Genomic DNA, 15662 nt, shown 5'->3' with positions numbered 1-15662 from the left:
ACACACACACACACACACACACACACACACAAGCGTTGAGAAGAAGAATGAGTTCAAGCTCCAGGACACACACACACACACACACACCCCGAGTTCAAGCCCCAGGGTGTGTTCAAGCCCCAGGACACACACACACTAGCTTTGAGAAGAAGAATGAGTTCAAGCTCCAGGACACACACACACACCCCGAGTTCAAGCCCCAGGGTGTGTTCAAGCCCCAGGACACACACACACACACACACACACACACACACTAGCTTTGAGAAGAAGAATGAGTTCAAGCTCCAGGACACACACACACACACACACACACACACACACACACACGTCATTGATTATAGCTTAATTGACTAGTCGGTTACGGCTGCCTTGGTTAAACTACACCGGTGGGATCTCTGGGCCCGCGCAGGGGCCTCACCCAGGTCGGCGGCCTGGGCATGTTTATTCGCGCGGCACCCCGTCCGTGGCACCTTTCACTCGGACCGCACGGCGGCGCTTCCCGACGCGGCTGACAGTTGGAGCAACTCCTTTCAGGAGCCATTTCACAGTCCGCACTGCGGAGCACACGCGGCCGGCCACTACACGAAACGCCGCGGCCAAGTCTGCGCGGGGGGAGCGTTTTACTTCCAAAGTCTCCTTAAGGGGTAAGGAGCGCCCTCGAGCCACGGGGAACACACGACCCGGGCCAAACCCGCGCCGGCCGGGCCGCCCCGGCTCCCACGCGGCGCCCCACGCTCCCCACTTGGACGTCTCCGCCCCCATCCTCCCAGCGCCGCCCAAGGCTCTCCCCGCCCACCCACAGCCGCTCCACATCCGGCCCGGCAGCAAGCACGGGAGACAAAATACCTTTACTCTCGCTGCCCCCCCACACGCACAGAAACATTGGGGTCCCCGACGCAGCCTCGGGGTCGCAGAATGGGAGATCAGGAATCCTGGGCAGCTAACGGAAGCAGCAGTTTCCCCTCCATCTCAGTCCTCTGATTGGTTAGTGGAGTCTGGGGCCGGCTCCGCAGTGCTTCCTGACGATTGGCTTGTGGATGTGTCATGTTAGGAAAGTGTCCTTCCAACTGGCCAATAGGCTCTGACTTTGTTGCAAGCATTTCTGGGAGTTGTAGTTCTAAAAACCACCGATTGCAAATCAGCCTGAATTTCTTCCACCCAAATGTTTTAACCCGTTTTCCAACTTCTCGTCGGTTTTTTTTTTTTTCTTGATCTAAGTCGGAACCACAGAGTCAAAAAAGTATCTTAATACTTTTGGTCTTTCCTGAAGGAGAGAAGAAGTTTGGAGCCCCTTGGAAATCCCATCAATTTGACTCTCTCCCTATTCGCCCCTCTCATCACACAAAACACAATGTTCTTAGGCACTTATTTTAACGTGCATTGTAAAGAACCCTCTCTGTAGGCCTGTTCAAATGACAAGCCTCTGTTCTACACTCACTGTCCGTCGTCAGAGCCAGCGGTGGTTGTTAGGCTTCATTACTTGGAAACTTTGGGCCACATCTTGAAGCACCCATGGAGGATTTGAGATCCTCACCAGTCTGTCCTCCGTCAAGGATACCGACGGCCTTGTCTGTGAGCTAACCTCCTGCAAGAGTAGAGGATGGGGAAATGGAGGAGAAACCCCTCAAAGATCTCAAGGATCCATTTTGGGTGCCTTTGCTCAGGCAGAAATTTCTCTCCATACCTTCCACTTCACAGGTCAGAAGTAAATCGAGATGGAATTCTTGGATTCTTGGAACAATGCGGGTTAGAATGACTAGAGAAAAAAAACAAACCACAAAAGTTCTTAAACTCCCCTTCGTTCTTCAAACAAATGTTGCCTCTGGCAAATTTCGTTCTAGAGAGTGTTTACCCCTATTGGCTTAGCAAGTCTGAAGGCCCGGTTCCATCTTCAGCTCCATGAATGAATGAATGAATGAGTGAATGAATGAATGCGAAAGCGTCTTTCAAGATTCCTGGGTCTGTTTTGGAGGTGAAAGAATTCGCTCCCATCTTCCACAGCACTCATTGCTCCGAGCTGCTTCTGTCTGGGTCCTCAGCTAGTTTTTGTGGGACAGTTGTTTAGTCTTCAGTCAATGGGTGTCCCCAGGGAGCAGTTCTTCGCGTTGAAAAGTGAGAAGCCCGCGCCCCCCCTCCCCACTCAAGTGCATGGAACAGAACTGCTGTGGGATGAGGGAGAGTCAACCTTCACGGGGACCTCCTCGCGCCCGCCGCCCAGCTCCTGGAGCCCACTAGCTGTCAGGTAGGTACCGCTCCCGGGCCTCCGCAGTGCCCTGACTCCCGGCGTCGGGCACGTCTGGCTGAAGCGTGGGTTTAACTGCTGGCTCTCTCCCAGTCTGCTGGGGGTTGATTCCCCCCCACCCCGAGGTTAGCACGGAGTAGATGCTAAATAAAGGCGTGCGGCCCAGACAGTGGGCGTCGCGGCGGGGGCGTCTGCACGGCCCCCTCCACCCCAGCCGGTGGGGTCGGGATCTGGGGTCGGGAGAGGCGCCGCGTCAGGGCTCCCCTCCCCGGGCCCCGCCCCGGCCCACCCCACCTTTCCCCGCGGCTCCACCCCGCCGCCCCCTCGCCGGTGGCCCCTCCCCGCGCAGGTCCCGGCTCCAGCCGCACCTCCTCCGGCTCTGCAGTGGTGGCGGCGGCGGGGAGACGAGCCCGGAGCTCCTGCGGGGTCGGGCCGGAGCCGGGGTCGGGGCAGCGGCGAGGACCCCCCCGGAGGCGGGGCCTGCGGGAGCGCGATGGGCGTGGAGATCGAGACCATTTCCCCGGGAGACGGTACCGGGCGGGCGGCGGGGCCGGGGGAGGAGTCCGCGGGCCGGGGTCTGATTCCGAGGTGGCCGGGGTGGGGGCGCCCGAGGGGAGGGGGCGGGATGAGGTCGGGGACCCCCCACGCACATCCCGAGGAGGCTCCTGGGCGCCCCGGAGACCCTCGTCCCCGTCCCCCTTCTGCACCGGCTCACCCAGGGGGACGGCAGCCCGGCCGGGGGTGGGCCGCGAACCCCCCACCCCCGTCCCGGGGCCGCCGCCTCCTGCGCTGGAAGCGCTCGGTTATCCGCGGCTGCCGATCTCCCAGGGTCGGATTTCAGCTCCGCGTTCCCTGCCTTGCTGAGCGAGCTCTGGAAACAGGGGGTGGAGGATGGACCTGCTGGGGGGGGGGTCCTTCGTAACCTGCCCCACCCCGCCAGGCCTCCCGTGGACGGCCTCTCCCCCCGCCGGGGGCTGGACGCAGACCTTCGGCCCCGTCCCCGCCCCTGCATCTCCATCCTCCCGGCCATCCTGTCCACCCGCATGGCCTCCACGTTTACACCTCAAAGCCCAGGCCCGCGACCTGCTGCTCCACCTGCTTGGATGGCCTAGGATACCTTAGAGGGAGAAGTCCTAAAAAGAACTCTCCCTCAACCGTGCTCGTCCCCAAGTGCTCCTCCCGGTTCCCGGCTCCGGCTCGGTGTCCGGGGCCGTGGGCACCTCCTACCTTCCCAAGCCCTTAGGTAACGGGGTGCGAGATGCAAAGAATGGTTACTTCGTGATTCCTTCCGTGGAATTCGATTCGCACTCCCGGTTCCCCATCTCCGCAGGACTTGGTAGGCAAACTTCCGGTTGGGATTCCTGACACCACCTGCTCCCCCTCCAGGAATTGGAGGTTTCCTGGCTCCAGGCCCCTCTTTGTTGAAAGGCGGTGGTATCTGGAAGGACCAACCCCTACCCAGATTGCCCTTGGGGTACACACTTCTTTGTCCACTCAGGATACGTTGACACGGGGGCCAAGATGCATCTTGCAGAGCCTTGAACAATCCCGCCCCCCAGCCTCTGAACTGTCTCCCCAACTTTCAGACTCATCTCCTCATCCTTGGCCTGGCTGCCCCACCTCACTCCCCTCCTCTTCTTGGCAAAGTTACCCCCCCCCCACTCCTCCAGCTTCGCCAACCTCCCTGAGCGCTGTTAAACACACTACCCATTCAGCAAATATTTATGGAACATGTACTGTGTACTGGACCCTGGGTTACAGGGGTGACACAGGGTTCCCATTCTGGCTGGACTTGGCTTTTCTTTCTTTCTTTCTTTTTTTAACCTCTTGGCCGTACTGTGGATCAGACTCAGGTGTTCTACCACTGAGTCACATCCCTGGCCCTGGATTCTTGGCGTTTGAAAATGTGTTGTGTGTCATTTTCTCTCCCATATTTCATTCCTGTACATCCTCTCTCAGTCTCCTTTGTCGTTTGTACCATTATGGCTCTGTGATGCTTTTTCACTAGGATGTCCCTTTTCCAGGCTTCTGCCAGCCTTTAAATATTGGCCATGCTGTTTGCCTTACCAAGCTCCCAATATGTATTTATTGTGCCAGTGTTGGGGCTAGAACTCAGGGCCTAAGCACTATCCCTCTGCTGGTTCCTTTCCGGGCTAGTGCTCTCCCACTTGAGCCACAGCTCCACTTCCCCCTACCCCCTTTTTTGTGACTAGAAGAAAGAGTCTCTACCTAGGCTGGCTGAAGCCTCAGATCTCAGCCTCCTCAGTAGCTAGGAACATAGGCATGAGCTCCCGGGGCTCAGCTTCCCTCCATAGCTTTAAATCCCACTCAAATGCCTCCCTTCATTACAGACTTCTCGTCTTATAAATTCTGATGTCTATTAAGAACTTCATGACTGCCACCTGCATGAATCTGAGTCCCACCACAAATCCCTGCTGCCCAAACTGGAAACCTAAACATTGTTCTTGTTTTTTTTTTTTTTTTTTTTGCCTTTTCCCCCATCCTGAATTCCATCTTCAATCCATTTGTATATCTGGTTAGCTCCACTACCAAAATATATCACCAATCTATTCTACTCTCTCTTCTGCCACCATCTTAATTCATGCCATCATTGATTTCTTGTCTGAATTATTGCAACAGATGCCTTGCTGTCCGTCCCACACACAGCAGCCAGAGTGATCTTATAAAATCTTAATTCAGATTATGTCATTTTCTTGCTTACACCCCTCTAGTGGCTGGTTTCCTTTGCACGTAGTATTCAATCTGGCACTGGAAGCCCCACTTCTCCTCTTCCTCTCCTTTTCAGTCCCAAGCCTTCTTTGATTGTGCAAATATTCCAGTCCTTCCTTCCGTGAGTCTGTGCACTGGTTCTTCCATCCTCCCTCAAGTCCCAGTTCAAGCATCACCTCCTCTAAGAGCTCCTCCTAGACTGCCTCTTATTTTTTTATCTTTGACTGGTCCTGGGGCTTGTACTCAGGGCCTAGGCCCTGTCCCTGAGCCTCTCTGTGTTCAAGGCTAGAGCTCTACCACTTGAGCCACAGCGCCACTTCCAGGTTTTTGGTGGTTAATTGGAGATATGAGTCTCACAGACTTTCCTGCTCAGGCTGGCTTTGAACCTCCATCCTCCGATCTCAGCCTCCTAAGTAGTAAGTATTACAGGTGTGAGCCATTGGCACCCAGCTGGACTGCCTTTTCTAAAATTACTGGTTCATTGTGTCTTAAAGTCATAGTTATGTTTATTTTGTTTAGAAGACTTATGACAATCCACATATGTCTTCTAGAGTTAAGGATTGTTTGTCTCCCTCCATTAAAATGTAAACTCCAGAAGAGCAGGAACTTAATCACTGCTGTGCTTCCTGGGATCAGGCAGGCCTAGGACATAGTAGGCACTCAATAAGCAGTTATAATTGTGTTTATTCATGCTGGAAACAGTGAGGGTTTATATGTTATCATTAACATCTTCTTTCTTCCTCTTTTTGTGCCAGTCCTGGGGCTTAAGTCAGGGACCGGGGCACTGTCCATAAGCTGCTTTGCTCAAGGCTCTAGCACTTGAGTCACAACTCTTCTGGCTTTTTGGTATTGATAAGTCTCATGGACTTTCCTGCCAGGGATGGCTTTGAATCATGTTACTCAGATCTCAGGCCCCTGAGTAGCTAGGATTATAGGTGTGAGTCACCAATATCTAGCACTACTTCTTCTTGAATCCATGTGTGTATTTATCTATTGCTTGACACATAGTAGGATGGTCATGAATGCTTGTGGAGTAGATGAAGGAAGGTAAAAGGAAAAACTGTCTTTCTTTCTTTTCCTTTTGCGGAAACTGGGGAGTTGAGGAAGGCAATGGCATAAAGTTCGATCCAGACCAGAAAGTGAGTGACCTGTTCTGGCTCGTACAAGGCACAGAGCAGAAGCAGGGTCACAGGCATCGCCATGGCAGGGGGGAATGTGGGCCTGAGATCACACTTGAATGTCTCAGGTGAGTTTTTCTAATACCCTACTTCTTCATCTGCCTGGTTTCTCTTTACAGGAAGGACTTTCCCCAAGAAGGGCCAGACATGCGTGGTACACTACACAGGTAGGCCTTCCTCCCTTAGCCCCGCCCCAGACCTACCCCTCCCAAGGCAGGCCTCTCCTATAAGCTCCTCTCCAGGCCAGAAGCCCAAGGTGGCCAGATCCCCCTGTGACCAGTCCACTTCTCTCCACCTGCAAAGGCAATCTGTGGTGCCAGTCTCTGGTGGAATCAAACCTGTCACATCCCCCTAACTCACTACAGACAAGATGGTAAGTGAGGTGTTGTCTGAAGCCTCCTGGTTCTGTCTGATGGTTGGAACTCTTTCTGGAGGCTCAGAAAGCCCCCATCCTCCCTTTTTTTCCTTATACTGTCATTCCAGAAAAGGAGGTTGGCCTTCTCAAGATTTCCTTTCTCTTCTGAATCAGACTGTTCAGCTGGGTATGGTGGTACACACCTGTAATTCCAGCCCTCGAGAGGCTGAGCAGGAAGACTGCAAATTTGAGGCCACTTGGGGCTACAGAGTGAGACACCATCTCAAAAAGAAAAAGAAAAGAAAAGAAGTGAAAAAAAGAAAAGAGAAAAGAAATATACAGTTCAAATTAGCCTACTATTACTGGGCACCATCTGTGCTGGGCTGGTCCTGGGGCCACGAAGATGAGCAAGAGAGATTCCCTACCTGCATTGAGGCTGTGGCAGTGGCCAGGGAAGAAACAGACAAGTCACAGGAGGCCCCGGCGAGGGGTGGGGTGACAGCAGAGCTTGCCTTGGAGGCTGCAGGAGCTCAGAGGAGAGCCCCCCACTCTCTGTCCCCACTTGGATGCTGTGTATCTAAAGCCAGGTAGGGCAAGAGCCATTCTAGATGAGTTCTCCAGGACCACTGGCCGGGAGCTCACAAGCAGATATTTGTTCCAAGAGGTGTGAGGGCTGTGCCTATGACCTGCTTCCTAATATGGCAAACTCTTGGGGGGTGATAACTATTTAGCATACAGTAAAGGCAGCTCAATTCCTGAGGTGTATTCAGGTGGGGCCATTTTTAGCAGTTCTCTGGGCCAGTGCGAAGCACTGGGTTGGCGCTAGCAGACACTGTGGACATTTCTCAACGGCTGGGTCGCCAGTCGCTGATGTCAGTGGGCTGGAGCTGTGTTTTATCTCCCAGTGATGTGGCCTAATTACCATAAGGCCTCTGGGCCTCTGACCTGGGTAATTGATTTATCTGTTCTACATGTTGTGGACAGACCAGTGTTTATCAAGTTACTGAAACCACAGCATCCTTTCGAAAAGTCTTTTCACAATATATGCACAGAGCAGCCAATGTGCCTTAAACACCATCAACTAGCAGTGGCTGTGGTTTAGCAAGAGACAGTCTTATCAAACACATCAGGAAACTATATATGGAGCTTCTGGTAAGCTTTGTAAAAATTTGAATACATACGTTGGAAAGTAGAGTACAAAGCCAGGTGCCCATGGCTCATGCCTATAATCCTAGCTACTCAAGAGGCTGAGATCTGAGGATTGAGGTTTGAAGCCAGCCCCGGCAGGAAAGTCCGAGAGACTCTTATCTCCAATAAACTACTCAGAAAAAGCCGGAAGTGGCACTGTGGCTCAACTGGTAGAGTACTAGTCTTGAGCACAAAGAGGCTCAGGAACAGGATTCAGGCCCTGAGTTCAAGCCCCATGACTAGAAAAAAAGAAAGAAAAGTGGAATACATAATTGAAGATGTTCAAGCTCCTGAAATTGTTTGCTGAGTGCTAAGCCTCAAATCCTGGTCTCACCCATACCAGGCAACTGTTCTACCACTGAGCCACACCCCAGCCTCAATGAAGGCTTAAAAACAATTTTGTGCCGGTACTGGGGCTTGAACTCATAGTCCTACTTTGTTTTGGTGCTGGTTCTGGGGCTTGAACTCAGGGCCTAGGCACTGTCCCTAAGCTTTTTTTACTCAATGCTAGTGCTCTACCGCTTTGAGCTATAGCTTCCTATCTGGCATTTTGGTAGTTAATTGGAGGTAAAAATCTCATGGACTCTGCTGCCCAGGCTGGCTTTAAGTCATGATCCTCAAATCTTAGCTTTCTGAGTAGCTAGGATTACAGGTATGAGCCACCAGCACTCATGTAGTAATACACTCTGGCTTGGCTTTTTTCACTCAAGGCTAGCTCTCTATTACCTGACCCACACTTCCAGTTTGGGCTTTTCACTGGTTAATTGGAGATGAGTCCCATGAACTTTTTTTTTTTTTTTAACTTAGAGCTTTGTACCTGCTAGCAAGTCTACTACTAGCCATGGTTACCAGCCTTTTGGCTTTAGCTTTTTATTCCTTGCAATAGGGTCTCCTACTCTTACAGTCAGCTTTAGACTGTGATCCTCCTATCCTCCTACCTCTACCTTTGTGTAGCTGAGATCACAGGTATGAACTACCATACTGGGCTGGCCTTTTCTTCTTTTTCTATCTTTGTGTGTATGTGTGTGTGTGTGTGTGTGTGGTTCTGGAGCTTTGAATTGAAGGCTTTCTCTTGCTATTGACAAGCACCCTATCACTTAGCCATATATCTAGGGTTCTGGGACTTGAACTCAGGGATTGGGCACTATCTCTGAGCTTCCTTTTGCTCTACCATTTAAGCCACAGTGTCATTTTTGTTTTTTTCTGTTTATGTGGTACTGAGGAATTGAACCCAGGGTTTCATGCATGCTAGGTAAGCATTCTATCTCACTCTCAGCCCCTCGGCTTTTTTGTCTGTCGTGAGGCTTGAACTCAGAGCCTGGGCATTGTCCCTGAGCTCTTCAGCTCAAGAATAGCACTCTACCACCTGAGCCACAGCGCTACTTCCTGTTTTCTGAGTGTATTATTGGAAATAAGAGTCTCACGTGCTTTCCTGCTTAGGCTGACTTTGTACCATGATCCTCAGTTCTCAGCCTCCTGAGTAGCTACGATTATATAGGTGAGCCACCAGCACCCAGCTAACCCCTTGGCTTTTTAAGTTTGGATCTCAACATCTTGTGGAGACTAGCCTCAAAATGCAATCTTCCTACCTCTACCTCCTGAGTAGCTGGGATTACACAGGAGTGCACCACTGTGCCTGGCCCTTCGTACAGACTTTATTAGTGGTATTATTTGGATCAAACTCAGAGTTTTTTGCATGCTATGAAAGCACATTGCCACTGAGCTACATCTCAAGCCTGAAACTTTTGTTATTTGTTTTCATAATGTAAACATATGTTTCACCTGGAATTGATTTTTATGTGTGGTTTGGTAGGGAGGAGTACATATTCAGTATAGTTATATAGTTGACACAGAAACATTCATTCAAAAAATGTCTTTTTTTTTTCCTTTTGGTTAGTTATGGAGTTTGAACTAAAGGTCTGAGCGCTGTTCCTGAGCTCTAGTCCCTAGTGCTTTACCACTTTAAGCCATAGCTCCACTTCCAGTTTTCTGGTAGTTAATTGGAGATTAGAATCTCATAGACTTTCCTTCTCCAGCTGGCTTCAAACTGTGATCCTCAGGTCTCAGCATCCTAAGTAGCTAGTATTACAGGTGTGAGCTACCAGCACCCAGCTCCCCCACCCACCCCAAAAAGTCGTTATTTGATGCATTGCAGTAGTATCTTTGCCAAGTGAAGTAACTGTATGTCTGGTCCTGATCATGGACTATGTGGTTTTAGCTGAACTTGCAGTAATAGCTAAATATACACACCCTAAGCTGACTTAGTCACATGAAACCTGAAGATATTGGGGAATGAGAAAGTCTCTCAATGGAGTGTGTGTGTGTGTGTGTATACACATGTGTGTATTTGTTCAAGTACTTCTCTATGAATGTATGTAGATCTGTGTATCTAAATATTTTCTTAGCATCTGTTTGACCAGCATGGTTTTAATCTTGAGTGTGTATGCATAAGTACATGTGAGCATGCATAATTATCTCTGTTTACTTGAATATCATAGCAACCTGTGTATATGCATGAATTTGCAGTTCATCTTTGTAACATCCATCTGTGTGTATCACTGGGTAGCCAGAGGGTTTTCTCCTTTGCCTCATTTAGAACCCAAGGCAAGAGTCCAATTTATTCTATCCAGAAGGTAGGTAAATATGACTCTTTCTCTAGTACACATTTAAATTGTAGGAATTCAGAAGTGAAATCATAGATGCTCAGACACTAAGCTGGCAGAGTCTTCTATGTTAAATATGGAAAATCAGGCTCAGACCAAGGAAATGGTTGGCCCAGTATCACACAATGAGTAAGTACCAGACTAAAGTCAGAACTCAGTCTCCTAATTTAGACGCCAAGTCTTTCTGTGGTCCCCAAATACGTTATGTGGTGGGTCCAGTAGCTGAGGAAGAAGTCATAGAAGAAAATGAGTTACAAATGATAGGATCTTTGAGTGAGAGTCACCATAAGAAGTAAATACAGGAAAGATGCTGTTGGTCCTTGGGCACTAGACTGACACCACACACATGACTAGGCATCTATAGCTAGAGAGCAATAGATGCTCCACACTGCTGGGAGACAACAGCGGGGAATCCTGGGGTCAAACAGGCATTGTGTAGGGTCTGTAACCAATCCCTGATCCTCTTAGCCACCTCACAGGTCCTTTGGGCAGTGACTTTTGGGCTTTGTATTTTGGGGAAAACTTAGGTGAAGACTCAACATCAAGCTGGAATACTTAGTGGGAAAAATACATGGAGGAAGTAGCTAAAAAAGTGCAGAGGAACTTGAGAAAGGTGTGATCTAAATAGGATACAGGGGAGGAGAAATCGTAGAGAGGGCTTAGACAGGCAGTAGCCTCATTGGGAAGTGCCTTTATGGAATGTAAACATTTGGATTCTACCCTGAGGGTTTACAAAAGTGTTTTAAGCAGGGGTAGTAATACTATCAGGTCTATGTTTAAAAGAGAAAAAAAATCCATTGGGTTTCACAGTGGAAGTTTTCCCTGCCCACAGGTGAAAAAATACGTTGGTAACTTGGTAAGACTGAAGAGTAATGGTTGTAAGTGGTTCAGTTATGAGCAACAAAAAGTGTTTGGGTCTTATTCTCATCTGGTAGCCAGTGGAGAAACAAGGCAGATTCCAAGGAGATAAGAGTTAGTGGTAGGTGGTGGGAATTGTTGAGTTTTCTTGCTTGGACAATTAATACTGCAAATGGAAACCGTCAAGAAGAAGAGAAAGTTTGTTTGGAAAAGGAATTCCCATTTTAGACATGTTTGATCACAGCATGTTAACTCATAGCCATATCTCTCTCCTACCCTATTCTTGCTTCAACAGGAATGCTCCAAAATGGGAAGAAATTTGATTCATCCAGAGACAGAAACAAACCTTTCAAGTTCAGAATTGGCAAGCAGGAAGTTATTAAAGGTTTTGAAGAGGGTGCAGCCCAGGTAGGATGAGTATACTCACTCAAGTTTAACGGGGCTGGGAAGGTGGCTCAGTGGTAGAGCGCTTGCCTTGCATGTGTGAGGCCCTGGGTTCAATTCATCAGCACCACATAAGCAAAAAGAAAAAGCCGGAAGTGGTGCTGTGGCTCAAGTGGTAGAGCACTAGCCTTGAGCTGAAGAGCTGAGGAACAGCGCCCAGGCCCAGAGTTCAGGCCCCACGACCGGACCTCCCCCCCCCCAAAAAAAAAAATAAAGTTTAAGGAGTTGGGGACTTGGGATCAGTTCTTTGCCTTCCACCTTCATACTACCATTGCTTTGACTCTACTGCCAGGGCAGTGCCACCTAGTGTTCACTATTGGTTCTGTCCTCCCCTACTAGTTTCCATAACCTTGTAAATTCCTTTGTGCCCTGGGGCTTCTCATACCAGGCACTTCTCCCTAGGCTAGCTCTGAGCTACTGAGAAGGCCAACCAACCAGCTGCTGGCCCAAGACAGCAGAATTAGAGTGGGATAGGCCAAGATATACCTTCAGCTTTTTTTTGAAATAGTTTCAGCCAGAAGTGGCACTGTGGCTCAAGGGGGAGAGTGCTCGCCTTGAGCTGAAGAGCACAGGGACAGCGCCCAGGCCCAGAGTTCAAGGCCCATGACCGGCAAAAATAAATAAATACATACATACAATAAAATAAAACTGTTATTAAAAAAATAGTTTCAGCCTTAAAAATAAATCGCAGGGGCTGGGAAGGTGGCTCGGTGGTAGAGCACTTGCCTTGCATGCCTGAGGCCCTGGGTTCGATTCCTCAGCACCACATAAGCAAAAAAGAAAAGAAAAAAGCCGGAAGTGGCGCTGTGGCTCAAGTGGTAGAGCACTAGCCTTGAGCTGAAGAGCTGAGGGACAGCGCCCAGGCCCAGAGTTCAAGCCCCATGACCGGACCCAAAAATAAATAAATAAATAAATAAATAAGTTGCAGCTGGGAACCAGTGACTCACACCCGTAATCCCAGGTACTCAGGAGTCTGAGATAAAGCCAGAAAATCCATGAGACTCTTATGTCCAATTAACTACCAGAAAACCTGAAGTGGTGCTATGGCTCAAGTGATAGAATGCTCGCCTTATGTTGAAGAGCTGAGGGACAGTGCCCCGGCCCAGAGTGCAAGCCCCACCACCGACCAAAAAAAAAATTATAAAAATAGTACGAAGAACCTAGCTTTCCCAAATGTTAACATCTTATTTAACCATAATACAATATGTTACCATTTTATTTAACTTGTAATACACTAATCAAACCCAGAATATGAACATCAAAAGAATAATGAATAATTCAAATTTTTGAATTATTTGAAATTCCAAAATTGACTTTTACATGTCATCAGTTGTCTCACCATTTTGCTGTGACATCTAGTCTCTGAACTTCTTTTTTTTTTTTTTGTCGGTCGTGGGGCTTGAACTCTGGGCCTGGGTGCTGTCCCTCAGCTCTTCAGCTCAAGACGAGTGATCTACCCCTTGAGCTACAGTGCCACTTCTGGTTTTCTGGTGGTTTATTGGAGATAGGAGTCTCACAGTCTCTCCTGCCCGAGCTGGCTTTGAACCGCGATCCTCAGATCTCAGACTCCTGAGTAGCTAGGATTACAGGCGTGAGCCACCAGCGCCTGGCTTCCCTGAACTTCTTTAATGAACTTCTCCCCCTTTTTTGGGGGGGGCGGTCGTGAGCTTGAACTATGGGCCTAGGCCTTGTCCCTAAGCTCTTCAGCTCAAGACAAGAGCTCTACCACTTGAGCCACAGCACCACTTCCAGTTTTCTGGTGATTAATTGGAGAAAAAGTCTCACAGACTTTCCTGCCCAGGCAGGCTTTGAACCGCAATCCTCGATTTCAGCCTCCTTAGTAGTTAGGATTACAGGCGTGAGCCACCGGTGCCTGGCTCCTCTCTCCTTTTAACTATGTCAGAATGTTGTTTATACAATTCCTCCTGGCTTCTTTGGAAGAGTGAGGAGCAGTTATGAGTAAGTTGAAGTGTCTGGCCACACACTAATTGGATAACCAGCAATGCTTGTTGAATGAATTTGAGACTACTTGGTCAAGTAGTCAAGAATCAAGACACTGCATCTTCTCTTGCTTTATTTTTGTGCCAGTCCTGGGGCTTGAACTCAGGACCTAGATGCTGTTCCTGAGCTTCTTTGCTCAAGGCTAGCTAGTGCTCTACCACTTGAGTTACAACTCTGCTTCCAGCTTTTTTTTTTTTTTGTAGTTAGTTGGAGATAAGACTCTCATGGCTGGGCGCTGGTGGCTCACGCCTGCAATCCTAGCTACTCAGGAGGCTGAGATCTGAGGATCGAGGTTCAAAGCCAGCCTGGGCAGGAGATACCGTGAGACTCCTATCTCCAATAAACCACCAGAAAATGGGAAGTGGCACTGTAGCTCAAGTGGTAGAGTGCTCGCCTTGAGCTGAAGAGCTGAGGGACAGCACCCAGGCCCAGAGTTCAAGCCCCATGACCAACCAAAAAAAAAAAAAAAAGACTCTAATGGACTTTGCTATTCCGGCTGGCTTTGAACTGTGGTCCTAAGTAGCTAGAATTACCCGCTGGCAAGTCTCTATTTTGAGGCAAAACCCACATTTGTTAGGGCTGTTAACATAATTTTATCATGCCACATATAAAATTCATCTCAGGTCTTCAGATGAAGACCTGAAGATTGTTTGGTAAAAAAAAAAAAATGCCATAGTTATCTCACTTTTTTCTTTTAAATCAAGCTGGGTCCTCTTTCTCCTCTCCCCATCTGCCCCCATCCCTGCTAGATGAGCTTGGGGCAGAGGGCGAAGCTGACCTGCACTCCTGATGTGGCGTATGGAGTCACGGGCCATCCTGGTGTCATCCCTCCAAATGCTACCCTCATCTTTGACGTGGAGCTGCTCAACTTAGAGTGAAGGCGGGAAGGAAGTCGAGGTGGCTGGACATGGCTGCTGCTCACCTTCCTAGCCGGCTCTGCCACTGGGAAGGCTCCTCCCGCATGGGGCTCTTGATCAGTGTGCACTGTTCTACACAGCCATTCTCTGCCAAGTTGCTCTGTATTGTTTGTCATTGTTCATGTGCATCTTTGCTTGAGAAAACTTTGATTGCAGATCAAATAATGTCAGGTTGTGCATTTAGTGTGATGCATGTAAGTAGCCATTTCTGACCACAGATTTGTTTGCACAATCTAAAATGCCTTACCTTCACTTAAGCCAGATACACAAGGTGCTCAGACATGCAATGTACATGGTATAGACAGAGGGACTTGAGCCAGTTACCTTTGCTGTCACTTCCTCTGATAAATTTTGTTGGCTGCTCACTTAAAGTCCTCTTTAGAGCTGTGTAAAATAAAGACTCTGTGCTTGCCATCTTCCTGTCCATCTTTCTTGTAGGTAGGAAGTACTCTGAGGACCACATAAGCCAATTTCTCTTGGGGAAGAGTGGAAAGGAGACTTCTTAGTGACTAGAATAATAATAAATCTTATAGCGATGATGTGAGCATTATTTATGCTGGATTGTTTTAATATACTGTTATTGATTGTGCTTGCTAGCACTTTCTGCCACTCAAGCCTGTCTTCACCCTTTTTGCATTTTAGTTAATTTTTATGACTGTGCCAGCCTCAGACTGCATGTCTCCCACATGTACCACCATACCTAGCTCTATAGTTTTCTCTTTCAGTCGGTCATGGGGCTTGAACTCTGGGCCTGGGCAATGTCCCTCAGCTCTTCAGCTCAAGGCTCAAGCTACCACTTGAGCCACAGCGCCACTTCCAGTTTTCTGGTGGTTTATTGGAGATAAGTCTCACGGACTTTCCTGCATGGGCTGGCTTTGAGCAGCGACCTTCAGATCTGAGGCTCGTGAGTCGCTAGGATTGCAGGCGTGAGCCACCGGCGCCCACGTCTTACACTTTTAACTGAAGCTTTTCACACGAAGCCTCTTCTGTATTACGAATACAAGTATGGGATTTGAACTCATGTGGTCCTGCAGTTCCCTATCTGTCTGGACCTCAGACAGTGAGAGGCCTGAGCATCTCTAACCC

The 15662-nt window shown here is 49.0% G+C and overlaps 2 protein-coding genes across 5 annotated transcripts in view; one reads left to right on the top strand and one right to left on the bottom strand.

The window, feature by feature from the left end:
* LOC105983557 (chromosome unknown open reading frame, human C2orf44) overlaps positions 1 to 954 on the bottom strand; it is an 8617-nt gene extending 7663 nt beyond the window's left edge. For 3 of the 4 annotated variants that reach the window (XM_013013507.1, XM_013013510.1, XM_013013509.1), the window contains exon 1: positions 847 to 954. The gene's annotated coding sequence lies outside the window, so the exon portion shown is untranslated. Of the gene's footprint in view, positions 1 to 418; positions 451 to 846 lie in introns of those variants that run through there. The other variant, XM_013013508.1, reaches the window with a different exon arrangement.
* Positions 955 to 2604: 1650 nt separating this feature from the next.
* Positions 2605 to 14987, top strand: Fkbp1b (FK506 binding protein 1B, 12.6 kDa). The gene is made up of 4 exons (XM_013013613.1): positions 2605 to 2772; positions 6270 to 6317; positions 11510 to 11622; positions 14409 to 14987. Exons 1-4 carry the CDS (start codon positions 2736 to 2738, stop codon positions 14535 to 14537), a joined length of 327 nt encoding a protein of 108 aa, XP_012869067.1. The 5' UTR covers positions 2605 to 2735; the 3' UTR covers positions 14538 to 14987.
* Positions 14988 to 15662: the final 675 nt, after the last annotated feature.

This window comes from Dipodomys ordii, unplaced genomic scaffold (assembly GCF_000151885.1).
Source record: "Dipodomys ordii isolate 6190 unplaced genomic scaffold, Dord_2.0 Scaffold20, whole genome shotgun sequence".
Taxonomy (NCBI): Eukaryota; Metazoa; Chordata; class Mammalia; order Rodentia; family Heteromyidae; genus Dipodomys; species Dipodomys ordii.
This window is presented reverse-complemented; position numbering and strand designations above follow the sequence as displayed.

Coding starts and splice junctions, on each gene's coding strand:
- Fkbp1b (XM_013013613.1), top strand. CDS start 2,736: ATGGGCGTGGAGATCGAGACCATTTCCCCGGGAGACG. Junction 6,318..11,509: donor ATGCGTGGTACACTACACAG/GTAGGCCTTCCT, acceptor TTGCTTCAACAG/GAATGCTCCAAAATGGGAAG. Junction 11,623..14,408: donor TTGAAGAGGGTGCAGCCCAG/GTAGGATGAGTA, acceptor CATCCCTGCTAG/ATGAGCTTGGGGCAGAGGGC.